At 31.2% G+C, this 12,350-nt stretch overlaps 1 protein-coding gene, 1 long non-coding RNA gene and 5 other non-coding genes across 7 annotated transcripts; 1 reads left to right on the forward strand and 6 right to left on the reverse strand.

The window, feature by feature from the left end:
• Positions 1 to 4,687: 4,687 nt before the first annotated feature.
• Positions 4,688 to 6,896, reverse strand: LOC149492930 (uncharacterized). The gene is made up of 2 exons (XR_016318597.1): positions 6,242 to 6,896; positions 4,688 to 5,094 (listed from the first exon to the last, which is right to left on the reverse strand). It is a non-coding gene; the product is annotated as an uncharacterized LOC149492930 (long non-coding RNA).
• LOC119369734 (small nucleolar RNA Z107/R87) lies at positions 5,442 to 5,544 on the reverse strand. The gene has a single exon (XR_005177305.1). It is a non-coding gene; the product is annotated as a small nucleolar RNA Z107/R87 (small nucleolar RNA).
• On the reverse strand, positions 5,588 to 5,682 carry LOC119369731 (small nucleolar RNA snoR31/Z110/Z27). The gene has a single exon (XR_005177302.1). It is a non-coding gene; the product is annotated as a small nucleolar RNA snoR31/Z110/Z27 (small nucleolar RNA).
• On the reverse strand, positions 6,096 to 6,187 carry LOC119369740 (small nucleolar RNA snoR31). Its single transcript, XR_005177311.1, has one exon. It is a non-coding gene; the product is annotated as a small nucleolar RNA snoR31 (small nucleolar RNA).
• LOC119369699 (small nucleolar RNA R30/Z108) lies at positions 6,444 to 6,541 on the reverse strand. Its single transcript, XR_005177272.1, has one exon. It is a non-coding gene; the product is annotated as a small nucleolar RNA R30/Z108 (small nucleolar RNA).
• On the reverse strand, positions 6,638 to 6,743 carry LOC119369733 (small nucleolar RNA Z107/R87). Its single transcript, XR_005177304.1, has one exon. It is a non-coding gene; the product is annotated as a small nucleolar RNA Z107/R87 (small nucleolar RNA).
• A 2,088-nt stretch (positions 6,897 to 8,984) lies between the features above and the next one.
• On the forward strand, positions 8,985 to 12,338 carry LOC105648668 (orange protein). The gene is made up of 8 exons (XM_012235133.4): positions 8,985 to 9,424; positions 9,637 to 9,751; positions 10,011 to 10,127; positions 10,303 to 10,389; positions 10,584 to 10,660; positions 10,862 to 10,989; positions 11,681 to 11,817; positions 11,973 to 12,338. The coding sequence occupies exons 1-8, from the start codon at positions 9,225 to 9,227 to the stop codon at positions 12,048 to 12,050; spliced, it is 939 nt and encodes a 312-aa protein (XP_012090523.1). The 5' UTR covers positions 8,985 to 9,224; the 3' UTR covers positions 12,051 to 12,338.
• The last annotated feature ends 12 nt before the right edge of the window (positions 12,339 to 12,350 follow it).

A 12,350-nucleotide genomic window follows, 5' to 3' on the forward strand; every position in this document is an offset into this window, starting at 1 on the left:
TGAACTGGAGAGTCACGGTGACGGCCACTAACACGTTTTTCAGATTCGCACCACCGCCTGGACTAAAATATTTCTCAAGTTAATTGCTTCCTGACCACATAACGTGTTCTTATCGTCAGCAACCTTAAAGACATTGCTCTTTATGACTGCCTTTGAGATTTATCATAAACAGAAAAAAAAAAATTAAAAAAAAAAAGTATTGGGTTATTCATTTACAATTAATTTAAAATTTGCGACTTATAGCACTTCCAAACATATAGATACTTGATTTTAATGTAATATTTTTTGTATACAATATATTCATATAGTAGATCCATGTCGTGTTACATATTTATAATTGTCATTAATAAATAATAAAATAACTTTTTAAAAAAAATAAAAGAACATATATATGTATGTATTCATTTATTGGTCGTCCTATTTTAGCGTGATAAGTGCCTCTAACTGAGGCAAGAAAAGCACGTGCTTGAGTACGGAATTATTTCCTTTTTTTTTTTTTCCAAAAGATTTAATTCATGAGTTGAAAATTCGATATTAAGATCAAAGATGTATTACTGCCTGCCTTCATGGCTTCACTCCTAACAACAAAATAATGTTTTTAAAAATGATAAATAAAAGTGGATAAATAGAATAGTATTGAAAAGGTAAATTTAGGTTTTAAAATAGAATTGAAATAAATATTAAAATTAATGTTGGCTGGAATAAATCAAGAAACCAAAATTGGGGAAGCAAACAAGTGATGGAAAAGAAGGTTGGTCCAAAAGCAAGAATGAATTGTTGTAGTGGCAGTAGCTTTTAATCGTCTTTTAACCGGCCGGCCAGCCCACTTAGGACATCTGGCAATACAAGCATGGACACTTAATGCCAGTAATTACTAACCGGACAGAGAGATCTTTGCATTCATTTCTTTATTTTAAGTGATGAATTGACAAATTTATCCACACATCTCTCCATTTAATTTTATTTTTTTACAAACGTTCAGATTATTCTCAAAAAAATAATTTTCTCATTCAAAATATATCACTTTCCCCTCTTATGAAATAATTTAAATTTTCTTATCATTTAATTTTGTAGTGAGTTGTGATAGAAATAAATTTTGATTTGCACATTCTTGATTTTATAGAATGACATGATCCTGAAACGTGTATTCATTTTTCCCTTCCTATTTTCTCGTTCAGCGGAAATTTTTTAGGTCACATTTCATTTTTTAACTGTATTTGCAATTTCATCATCATATATTTTCAGCACCTTACAAATATCTGAGCTCAATTATATGTTTTGGACCACAATACCTTGATTTTTTTTTTTTTTTCTCCTTTCAGTTTTTTATGAAGCTTATTGACTTGAAGTGCTCTCTCTTCCTTCCTTTTCTTTTCCACTAGAATCCTAGCTTTACTTTTTTTTTTTTTTTTTTTTTCTCCATCAGAGCAGACAATTAAGCATGTCGATGTGGGAAAAGAGTTGATACTTGTCTCTTAGAATTTCATCATCTTTTTATAATTTTATAATTTTTTTACGTAACTTTTAGCCTAGCTCGTATTATTTTTTGATCATTATGAAGCCCACTGAACCGAAACACAATATAGGGATAACCCTCCATTTAATTCACTAAATTAATGAAAAATTTATAGTCAAAATTTGAGATCTTTCACTCTTTATATAAGTGAGAATACTAATCATACCATACTTGATTAGTGCTCAAGTTCATATTATTTATTTATTCTTTTATTATACGATGTATTTTATTCTTAGTGACTTTTCCATCTTTTATGAAATTTGTGATATCCCTATTCTATGTGAAGTTGTTGCTTTGTTTTTTATTTAGATGTGTGTATGGTTTTATGGAGAATTTGTTCAATAGATAATGATTTTAGTTTTTAAAACCCGGTTTAAATTTTGTGTTTGTTATAAGCAATTAGTCCTTAAACATTCAAATCATGTTATATCCATATAATTTCAAAAAATTTGTCTAATTAACCACTTTAAAAATCTATTAATTTTCTTAATTGTTCTATTTTTAATATATTATATTTAAATCTAAAAACGTAGGGCACTCTTTAGGTACGTTACTATTTGAAACTGACATGCACCCTTCAGAGAGGCGTCGTTAATCGATAAGCCTAAAAGGTGACTAGATTTTTCATTTAGCCCAAACCGTGTGGGGTCGTTCTGAGATCTCACATGAAGTTGGACCATAACTCCTCAACTTCAACGGATCACTTGATCGTCTCGGCCCAATCCACTTGTCCATAATTCTTTTTTATATATATATATATATATTAATAATTCATACTTGACACAATTATTTCACAAGTGGACCAAATTGCATTCGATTTTCCATTAATCGAGTTAATCAAATTTGATTAAATGGTTATATAAATATAATACTCTCTCCTCTTGTCGATTTAATTTGTCATTTTCAAAAATTAATTAATTATTCTTTTTAGTTTTGCCTTTATATGTTATCTCCACTAAGTGTTAATTATATTTTAAAATAGATAAAATGTATTAGTTAATTAAAATTGTATTATGAATTTTTAATCATTGTGTAATTATCTTAAACAACACACGAATAGAAGGAAGATAATATTCTAATTTTTTTTAATAGTTTAATTTGTCAACGAAATTTTTAAAAATAGATAAGTCTCTCCTTCCATACTCAAATGGTATATGTAGCATTAATCAACAAATAATAAAAATGAAATTGTTTTATTTTTTGAGGAAATTTGAAAGTATAATTTAAATTATTAAGCAAATATTTTATGGAAAGAGGGTGCATACATATATATATTTATAGTTTTTGACGTATTCTTAGTTGCAACAATTCAAAAATAATGTTAATTTTTTTTTTCTAAAATTATCCAAATATATATATATATATATATATATATATATATATATATATATATATATATATATATATATATATATTTTTTTTTTTTTACATAATCAAAATTTGAAGATGATATTGAACTCTTACATAGTCTCACTTTCCCAACTAGGCTAAGAATACTAAAACAGAAACTTAAATTTTGGTAAGGCATCAACTTAAATTCCAACATTAATAGCAAACAAACACAAGAATGTCCATTCCTGTAAAGCTATGTGGCTTGTACCAAAGGGAGTATGAGATAGCTATGAACATTAACTAAAGAAAGTGGAAGTTGCCATCAATCATTTTATTCTGTTATATAACAGAAATCTGGTATGGTCCATCTGTGATTTAATTGTTGGTCATAAGTGGAATCTTAAAATGAGATTCATACATTGATGACCTAATTTGTAGATTCACCTAAAATTAGTAGCTAAACACCCAAATAATGAGAAATCAGACAAAGTGGCAAACAAGATTTCAGTGGACAGGAAATTAAGATGGTGGAAAGGGTCCAACCTATATCAGATTTTTTTTTTTTTTTTTTTTTGATAGCTTAGTTATGTTGCGCCCATACTTCAGACCTTCAAACTGACAGACATTATCTTTTTACATAATGTCAAAAGTCCGCCATTTATGGAAAATTTACTTTCATTGACACAATTTTGGCAAATCCAATTAAAATGCGCTTATGTTTAAAATATAGGTGGCTGTAGAATGGAGAGTGAAAATTATTTTGCGATTTTTTAAATTTCTTATTTCGTTTGAGTGAAAACGCGGAGATATCTTGTAAAATAAATTTATTTTACATTATTTCTGATTTATTTTCACTCTATTTTGAGAGAATGATTAGTGAATTTTTACACCATTATTTTACTTTCATCCTCTTTTCAAACACGATATTAGATTTAAATACTATATTTCTACAGTGGTTAATTTTTAAATAATATTTAATTTTAAAATATAAACTTGCAATATAATGCTTAAAGTAACAGTTTTTTTTATATATGTAAATAATAATGGGACTGGGGCAGCGCAATGAACCTGTAATTGTTTTTTATATTAATTTATATGACTTTGAAAAAACTTTACCACTCGAAAGCTATACATTTCTTTGTAAAAAAAGAAAAATGGAGAGCTTAAATTCCATACCTTGTATTGCGATTAGGATCATATGGCATCCAAGATCACATATAAAAACTATGAATTTGATTTTCCCAAAATCATATTACAAAACTAGCAAATTATTTAATTTTTGTTTAAAATTGGAGTAAAACATCATATTTGCACAGCTGGTTCGTAGGTTTCACTAGCACCTAGGCTTGGACCCTGTATTAAGCCCAGCATAGCCCTCATATAACTTGGATCCACCGAAGGGCCAATGAGCCGGAAGTTGAAAGGGACATCATTATGGATCTAAACCCATGAATTCTAAGCAAAATTCACCTTTTAGCTTGTTGGATATCTATAATTAGGTGTGACCAAACTTTGGCAAAAATCGAAAACCAAATTATTTTTCATTTTTCGATTTCAATTTCAATTTTCAATTTTTTTTTATAATTTCGATTTTTAAATATTTTATAATTTTGATTTTCAAATTTAAGACCGATTATTGTATAACATTTCTTTAATGAGTAAAACCAAACCGATGTGAACCAAACTGAAAAATTCAGTCCGTTTCTAAACTTATTTTGGCGTGAATATTCAACTAAAAGTGAATTTCAATTTTTTACGTTCAAAACCAAACAATTGCTAAATTAAATTACTTCAACTTTTACACGAATACAATAAATAGAATAATAAATGAACTCATGATAAGAATGAAAGGTTCGTATTACATTTCTAGAAGTTTCAGTTAGTACATAAAATTCAATGAAGTCCTTGTCATTTGTCAATCTGAATGTATAATGTAACTAAACAATTGCACGATATATCAACATTTCAAATCCTTCCCAATTACATAACCAGGCAATCAGCATCCTTGTTCATTAAAACATATAATTGTGCCACAGAAATCCCCAATCCATATGAAGCGGAATTTAACTCTGGCAGCTCAGAACAGAGAAACTGAACAGGCATCGTGACTTCATCTAAGAGGCAAACAACTCATATGGTTTGATTCACTGCACTATTTTAATCTTTTAAATTACTAACTTCGCAAATGCACAAGCTACAAAGATGCCCACTTCAACCTTGCAATGCCAAGTCCTTAAAAATGAAGCCTGCAGATACGGAAGCCAGCCTTGTGCTTTTGAGTGTGGGAGAGAATGCATAGACAGATGTTGGGTAGTTTGATACAGAAGCCAACAGAAATTCACAAACAGAAATAGTAAACAAAAAGGTTAAAGCACAGAAACTTCAACGAGTTGATTGACAGAATAAAAGAATATACATGTTTCATTGAATGCTACATCCATCTAAAATTAAATAACCATAGAGACATTCAGCAAAACTAAATGCACGTGACATTTTGGTAAATATATATGTTTCTATCTTGCAACACATAAATGCAAATTAAAAGCATAAATACCCAAATCTTAAAAACAAATACTGCAACAAAAGCAGATTAGATCGCTCAGTAAAAGAAGTGGTTGTCGACACACAATCTTCTCATACAGAGAGATTGTAATCCAGTCTGTTGAGCTTGAATTTTAAATGTCGTCATTGCGACCTATGCACAGAAAACACAATGCAATATATAACAGTAAAGTTATCATCATCATCAGAACGGAAATGTTAATCTCATCCATAGCTAAAGAAGCTATGTAGGAAGGTGTCCTAAGATTTTCCATGATTCATCACTTGATGATTCAGAAACGTTTGTAGTTCAATTGTACAAATAACAACTTGATAGACATACGATGAAAGAGCTAAGCAACATGTCAATAAACAACATTTCAACCACTAATCGATAAACATACCTGACTACATAAAAATATGAGTAAAATGAACGATTATAACGTTAAGATATTAAATTTATCTACTGTGTAGAGTATATTTGGAATGGCACGTTTCAAAGTGCATTTAAATAAATTTCATTCAAATCCAAGTAACCAAGCGCTTGACATTTCAAATTATAGATTTTAAACAAACTCAAATCCAAGTCATTCAAACACGCTTCATAATCATATTCATGTTGTTTGGAGTGAAATCCAATCCAACAATGCAGTAACTGTCAGCAAAAATTTCATGTGAATGTGCACACAATACAATACACTCGTCAGCAGATTCAGAAGTCAATACACGAACATCACTTGACAATAAAAGTCTCAGATCAAGTGTTGGATTATAGTATTATCGCTTCATCCTTATCCACAACTATGATGATATAAAATTAACTAAGACAATAAAAATAGGAAAGGAGTTTACACAGCAATGGCAAATAAAGTCATAGGTTCGATTCTGCCAGCCGATCTCCTCAAATGATAGATCAGAAGAGGGAGCTGTGAATCCTCATAGCACTCTCCGATTTCCAGCAACAGTAAACTTAAAAAATAGATTTGAAAAGAAAGTACAGAACTCAAAATAAATCGAAATCCAAAATAGAAACAAAAATTATTGGGGAAGAAGATTACTCAGTGATGGCTAAAAGTCTTAGGTTCGATTCTGCCAGCAGATTTCCTCAACTTAACTCAGAAGAGGGAGCTGTGAATCCTCATTGTAACCTTAATTTCCCCAATTCCATCAATTCCAAAACAAGAAACAATAAGTCAATTTGATACGGCTAAAAATTAAGAGAAAAACTGTTTAAAGATTGCGAAGGAAGATCGCTCAGGTCAGCGGGAAAGTCGACACGCAAAGTTCTCTAGAAAAAAGAGAAGCCTGCATTCCGGTCTGTTGAGCTTGAATTTCCTGAGTCATCACCGCGATCTCATCTTCCTCCACAAAACATTTTTTCATTGAAACTAAAAACTAAAGAAAATTTAAAAATAATATCAGAAGAGCAGAGAAAACTGAAACACAATGAAGGCACAGTGAATATAGAGACCAGCGGCTATTGCCAATGGACTGTAATGGCCGTATATTTATAGTAATAACGACTAGGGTTTCATTTTCATCAGCTATGGAAACAAACTTAGCGGGCTTCAATGTAAATTAATTTTATAGGCCCAACGCGTCCAGCCCGTACATTTTTCTACAAATAAAACCTGCGGTCTGTAGCGAACAGGTCATTAAGCCCGTAAATAGAATTTTGTGGGCTCAAGCACTTGAAGCTCTGGGCCGGATCCATTACTCTTCACGCCCATTGTTCTATGTTTCTTTTTTTTGTTTTAATGAAAAAGCACAACACAGTATATAATACACGGGTTAAATATTTTCGCATCCCTAATTTATAATCAAATTAATATTTAGATTTCTCAACGTTCTAATAATTATTTTGAAAGATCTGAATAATATTGTAGTTACTATGTAAGGCCCTTCTATCCAAATTTTTAGCTTTTTTTTCCGTTTATATGTGGTGAAAAACGAATATTAATTGGGGGTTTAAATATTTTTTGGTTCCTAAATTATGATCAAAATAACACTTAGGTCCCTTAATATTTAAGTAATTATTTACTTGTCAGCCATATAAATGGAAAAAAAATGTAGGAATCTGGATGGAAGGAACTTACAATATAACGGCAACATTATTTGAGTCCTTCAAAATAATTATTCAAATGTTGTGAGACTTAAGTATTAATTTGATCATATTTCAGAGATTTGAAAATATTTAAACCTATAATACGCCAACCCTCTTCTAAAATTAAATACTTCTTCCGTCTCATTTCCATTTTGTTTGCACGATTTGACAAAATATGCATATTAAGAATTTAGTTAACAAAAGTTATTTTACTATTATTTACCTTAACAACTCATTAAGATATTAAAAATCCTTCATTCAATAAACAATTATAAAAATTATTATGGAAAAAATAATTGTTTATATATATCTAAATTTAAAAAACTTATAAATATTTTGAGACATTCAAAAAAAGAACAATAAGCAAATAAAATAGAACGGAGGGAGTATTACTTTTCTTTTGTTTATTTACTCTAACCTGTAAGTTACTTTCTTTTTTTAAACATGGAATTAATTTCAATGTTTTGATATACTCTTATATTTAATATGGCTTAAATAATTTTTCATTTAATTCTCACATTGATATTTACGTTTGGTTTTTTGAGAAATTGATATTTAACGTCCGTTTGTCTCCGTAAAATAATTTGCTGAAAATGACTTATTTTTTATTATTTGATTGTATATTAAAAATGTTAAATTAATTTCAATGACTTACGTTAAAAATATTTTCCATTGATATTTAATAAGAATAGAAAATTTATAATTTAAAAATTTTATTGTTAATTATGAAAAGAATGCAAAAAGAAAATTTAAATTATGAAAGTCGTTGGTGGTCGGTGGTGGTGGTCGGTGGTAGATAGTGACTGACGATAATGACTATGATGATTAATAAATTAAAAAATATGAACCTATAAAGTTTTTCAATGTCCAAAAAATATTTTACTCTCTCAAAAAAGGAAAGTTGATTACCTTAAAAATGATTTTTCTTGGACCAAGAAAATATTCTCCGTTAACTTATCTTTCCGAGCACCCCAAACAATGAAAAATTATGAAAAATATTTTTTTTCAAGTTATTTTACGGGAATAAATGGATATTAATATAGTTTGTATATCAGAAAAATATAAATAGAATTTATTGTTGCAATACTGTTAAATAAACTGTTTAGTTTATATAAAAATAGAAATAAGTTCATTGGGTGTGAATGAGAGGTTTATTGCGTGGGATAGGCTTGGATAATTTTTTTTAAAAATAGACATTATAATTCTAATAAAACAAATTTATTTTGCTATAAAAAGAGAAATAAGCCTGCTATATAAATAAAAAATAAATAGGAGATTATGTTATCCACATTAATTTATCCATATTAAGACGTCGCTGTTATCAAACACACGTAACAGAAGGGATATTATGTTAGAAGCCCACAAAAATCGCTTCCACCCAAAATTTCATTTTTTTTTAAACGACCAACGTTCGCCTTCCACGTGGCAAACACCTCATTTCCCACCACGGCTCGTCGGCACCATTAAAAGATACTTTAGCTTCAGGAATTGCGCCCAACTCCATTGCTTACTCTTTTGTCTCTATTCTCCTTCTTCATTTGACTCTGCCAATAAACATTTGCATGTTGTCGCTGTGAAACACTAACACAGGAACTTCACTGAATTTCTCCTTCTCTTTTCTCTCTCTCTCTCTCTCTCTCTCTCTCTCTCTCTATATATATATATATATATATATATATATATATACCAGGCAATAAGGAAGAAACAGAAACTGAGATTTGGAAGAATTCGATGATGGGCACTTTGGGCCGCGTTTTAGCGGTTTCTTACCCTATAAAGCCTCTATGCCTGTACAGTCCTTGCTCATATCAATCTGATTGTAGATTTTTATGCGTTAATCACAAATTGAGCTCGAAATGGCGATCTATGGTGTCTGAGTTCGAATCTTCTCCATTAACGCCTTCTGTTGACTCGGATTCAAACGCAGCCGGGTACTGCTCTTTTCTTTTCTTTTTTTTTTTTTCTTTCTTTTCATGTACTTGTGAAACATGATGATAACCGGATGAGTAAGGAGTATGATTTGAGTTAACTGTATGAGTACGATGAGTTTCCAATTTATGATCACCGTCTCATCTCCTGCTTGTTTGGTTCAGAGAATCGGAGAAAATTTGCTAACTAGTATATATTTGTCTTTTGAATGCAGTTTTTGTATTATAGAAGGGCCTGAAACAGTTCAGGATTTCGCCAAAATGGAACTCCAAGAAATTCAAGATAATATTCGAAGTCGGCGAAACAAAATTTTCTTGCATATGGAGGAGGTATCTCTCTATTTTGTTTATTATGTTACATGATTTGATTGTTTCAAATCTTTTATTGGACGGAAAGAGAAAGGAAATTTTACTGTTCTTAGTTGTTAGCTCTCCTTTTGCTTTGGCCTTTGATCTTACCGATTTTGCGTAATATCAGATTTTGCAGATTGATTCTATAGGGCAGATGATCTTTCTTTTTTCTTTTTTTTTTTTTTTTTTTACTTTAACAATTACTCTTCCTTTGGTGATGCTATACCTATACATGTAGGTTCGTAGACTGAGGATACAACAGAGAATCAAAAGTGCTGAACTTGGGATTTTTAATGAAACCCAAGAAAATGAACTTCCCAACTTTCCATCGTTCATCCCCTTCTTGCCTCCTTTGGTGAGCTTTCTTTTATTCTCCTGTGTTTTTAATGATTTCTCTTTGCAAATCATTTCCGTTCACTTCAACTTGTTTTACTTGTAATTATATCTATCTTTGCACATTTAACATCGCGAGGAATGTAATTTTCTTCTCTATTAAGATGTTGATCAATTAATTTCTATTTTTCTTGCAGAGTGCAGCAAATCTTAAGCTTTATTATGCTACTTGTTTTTCTCTTATTGCTGGGATTATTATTTTTGGCGGCCTTTTAGCACCAACTGTAAGTTACCATGTGCACTTAACTTTTATAAAGAATTGCAGCATGAATCATGTATTGCATTAAAATAAGGATCAGAACTTATCCAAGGTCTAAACATGAAAATGCGCAAGGACACCCATTAAAAAGACAAATTGTGACTACTAAGCTAAGGAGGTGCAACAATGACTCGTATTTTTTGATCTTTCACATTCCAGTTGGAGCTTAAGCTGGGACTAGGAGGAACATCATATGAAGATTTCATCCGTAGTATGCATCTGCCCATGCAATTGAGGTACGGTCATGTGCTGGACCCTTATGGCTGCTCTTATGTTTTTTTTTATTTAATTATAACTATTTCAGTTTGATTTGATTCTATTGCTACTGAGCTAGTTGTTTCCATGATGTATTTGATGTGGTCTCCGAGTAGATTATGTTATGACACTACTGTTTTTAAGGTCCATTTACTTACCAACGTAACTGTTGTAAACTGCAGTCAGGTTGATCCTATAGTGGCATCATTCTCCGGAGGAGCAGTTGGGGTTATCTCAGCCTTGATGGTAGTTGAGATAAACAATGTAAAACAGCAGGAACATAAAAGATGCAAATATTGTCTTGGAACTGGTGTGTCCTTGATTCTCTTCCCCCTCTCTTTTGGCTTTTGTGTCCGCAAGCATTTTTGTCTTGGCTTCATTTTCTTCAGCTCTGATCTGGATGACTATCTTCAAAATTACTTGTAATTAATACAGACAGATAGGGTTGGTGATGATAGAGATTATGAGTATGGTGCTGCTGTGGCTATCAGTTTCCATCTAACAAAATTTAGAGCTGCATTTCTTATATAATATGCTCGCCAAAATTTTGTTTCCATCGTCGTGATATCTGCTTGAGTTTCAATTAGACCATTGATAGTTCCCATTTTTTTTATCCATATTGGGCATGTCTGCTTGAAAGAGCTTATGCTCTCGTTTCAATATCTAATATGAGGAAGCTGTGTCTCCTACCTGTTCAGTGAGTGTCCTTTCTACTCCATTTGATTCTTCATAAGACAAGACAGTAAAGTCAGTGTATTTTAGGAATGAAAATACCATAAATTTCTTTCTTCCTATATTGGCAAAATATTTCTCCTAGTACCTTCATAGCTTCCACTTGCTGAAGTTCCTGCCTATATATGGCTAACTGGAGTACATAACTCCTTGCAATTCAAGCCAATATATATGGCAACGATCATTATTATGGTATTATGAATTTAATCTAAAAGATTATGAGAATGGACTTATTGTACTTATTTCCTATCTATACTGGATAACTGCAGGATATCTTGCTTGTGCTCGTTGTTCAAGCACTGGAGCCCTTGTTCTTATTGAACCAGTATCAACAGTCAGAAGCAGTGATCAGCCATTATCAGCACCCAAAACAGAAAGATGTTCAAATTGTTCAGGATCTGGAAAGGTTGGACATACGTCAAATTACTTATTTTTTTGCATATATTAAGCAATTAATTAAGTTGTGTGGGCATCTGTTTTTACTTTAGTCATAAGCATACAAGAAACGATTTTTTCGTGTCACTATCTTGTGTATACACTTTGAATTTCAATATTTGGCAGGTAATGTGTCCCACATGCCTTTGTACTGGAATGGCTATGGCAAGTGAACATGACCCACGGATTGATCCCTTTGATTAGACGACATGTATCATAATTCCCACTGGAGTGGCATGGCAAGTTAACGCAACCCACGGATTTACCTTTTCCTGGACGAGTGGAATTCTCTCCGCCATAGATTTTGGATGGGGCAAGGGAAAACGGATCTTTAGAGACAAATGGCTGAAGAGCGTAAGACTATATTTTTCCTTATTCATCTTTTTCACTTCCAATAATTATAATGTGAGGTGGAATGCGCGGGGATTGTAATACTAATAGCGGAACATGTCAATACTTTACCTTAATTTGATAAACAATCACGTTTAATCATTGTCCTTCCCC

The sequence above is a fragment of the Jatropha curcas genome, chromosome 10, assembly GCF_041381405.1.
Source record: "Jatropha curcas cultivar XTBG-Jc1 chromosome 10, XTBG_Jcur_1.0, whole genome shotgun sequence".
Lineage (NCBI taxonomy): Eukaryota > Viridiplantae > Streptophyta > Magnoliopsida > Malpighiales > Euphorbiaceae > Jatropha > Jatropha curcas.

Bases quoted from the DNA above. Each gene is read 5' to 3' on its own strand.
- LOC105648668 (XM_012235133.4), top strand. From the start codon at position 9,225: ATGATGGGCACTTTGGGCCGCGTTTTAGCGGTTTCTTACCCTATAAAG. The intron at 9,425-9,636 runs GTACTGCTCTTT...TTTTGAATGCAG, and splicing joins TCGGATTCAAACGCAGCCGG to TTTTTGTATTATAGAAGGGC. The intron at 10,661-10,861 runs GTACGGTCATGT...TGTAAACTGCAG, and splicing joins CATCTGCCCATGCAATTGAG to TCAGGTTGATCCTATAGTGG.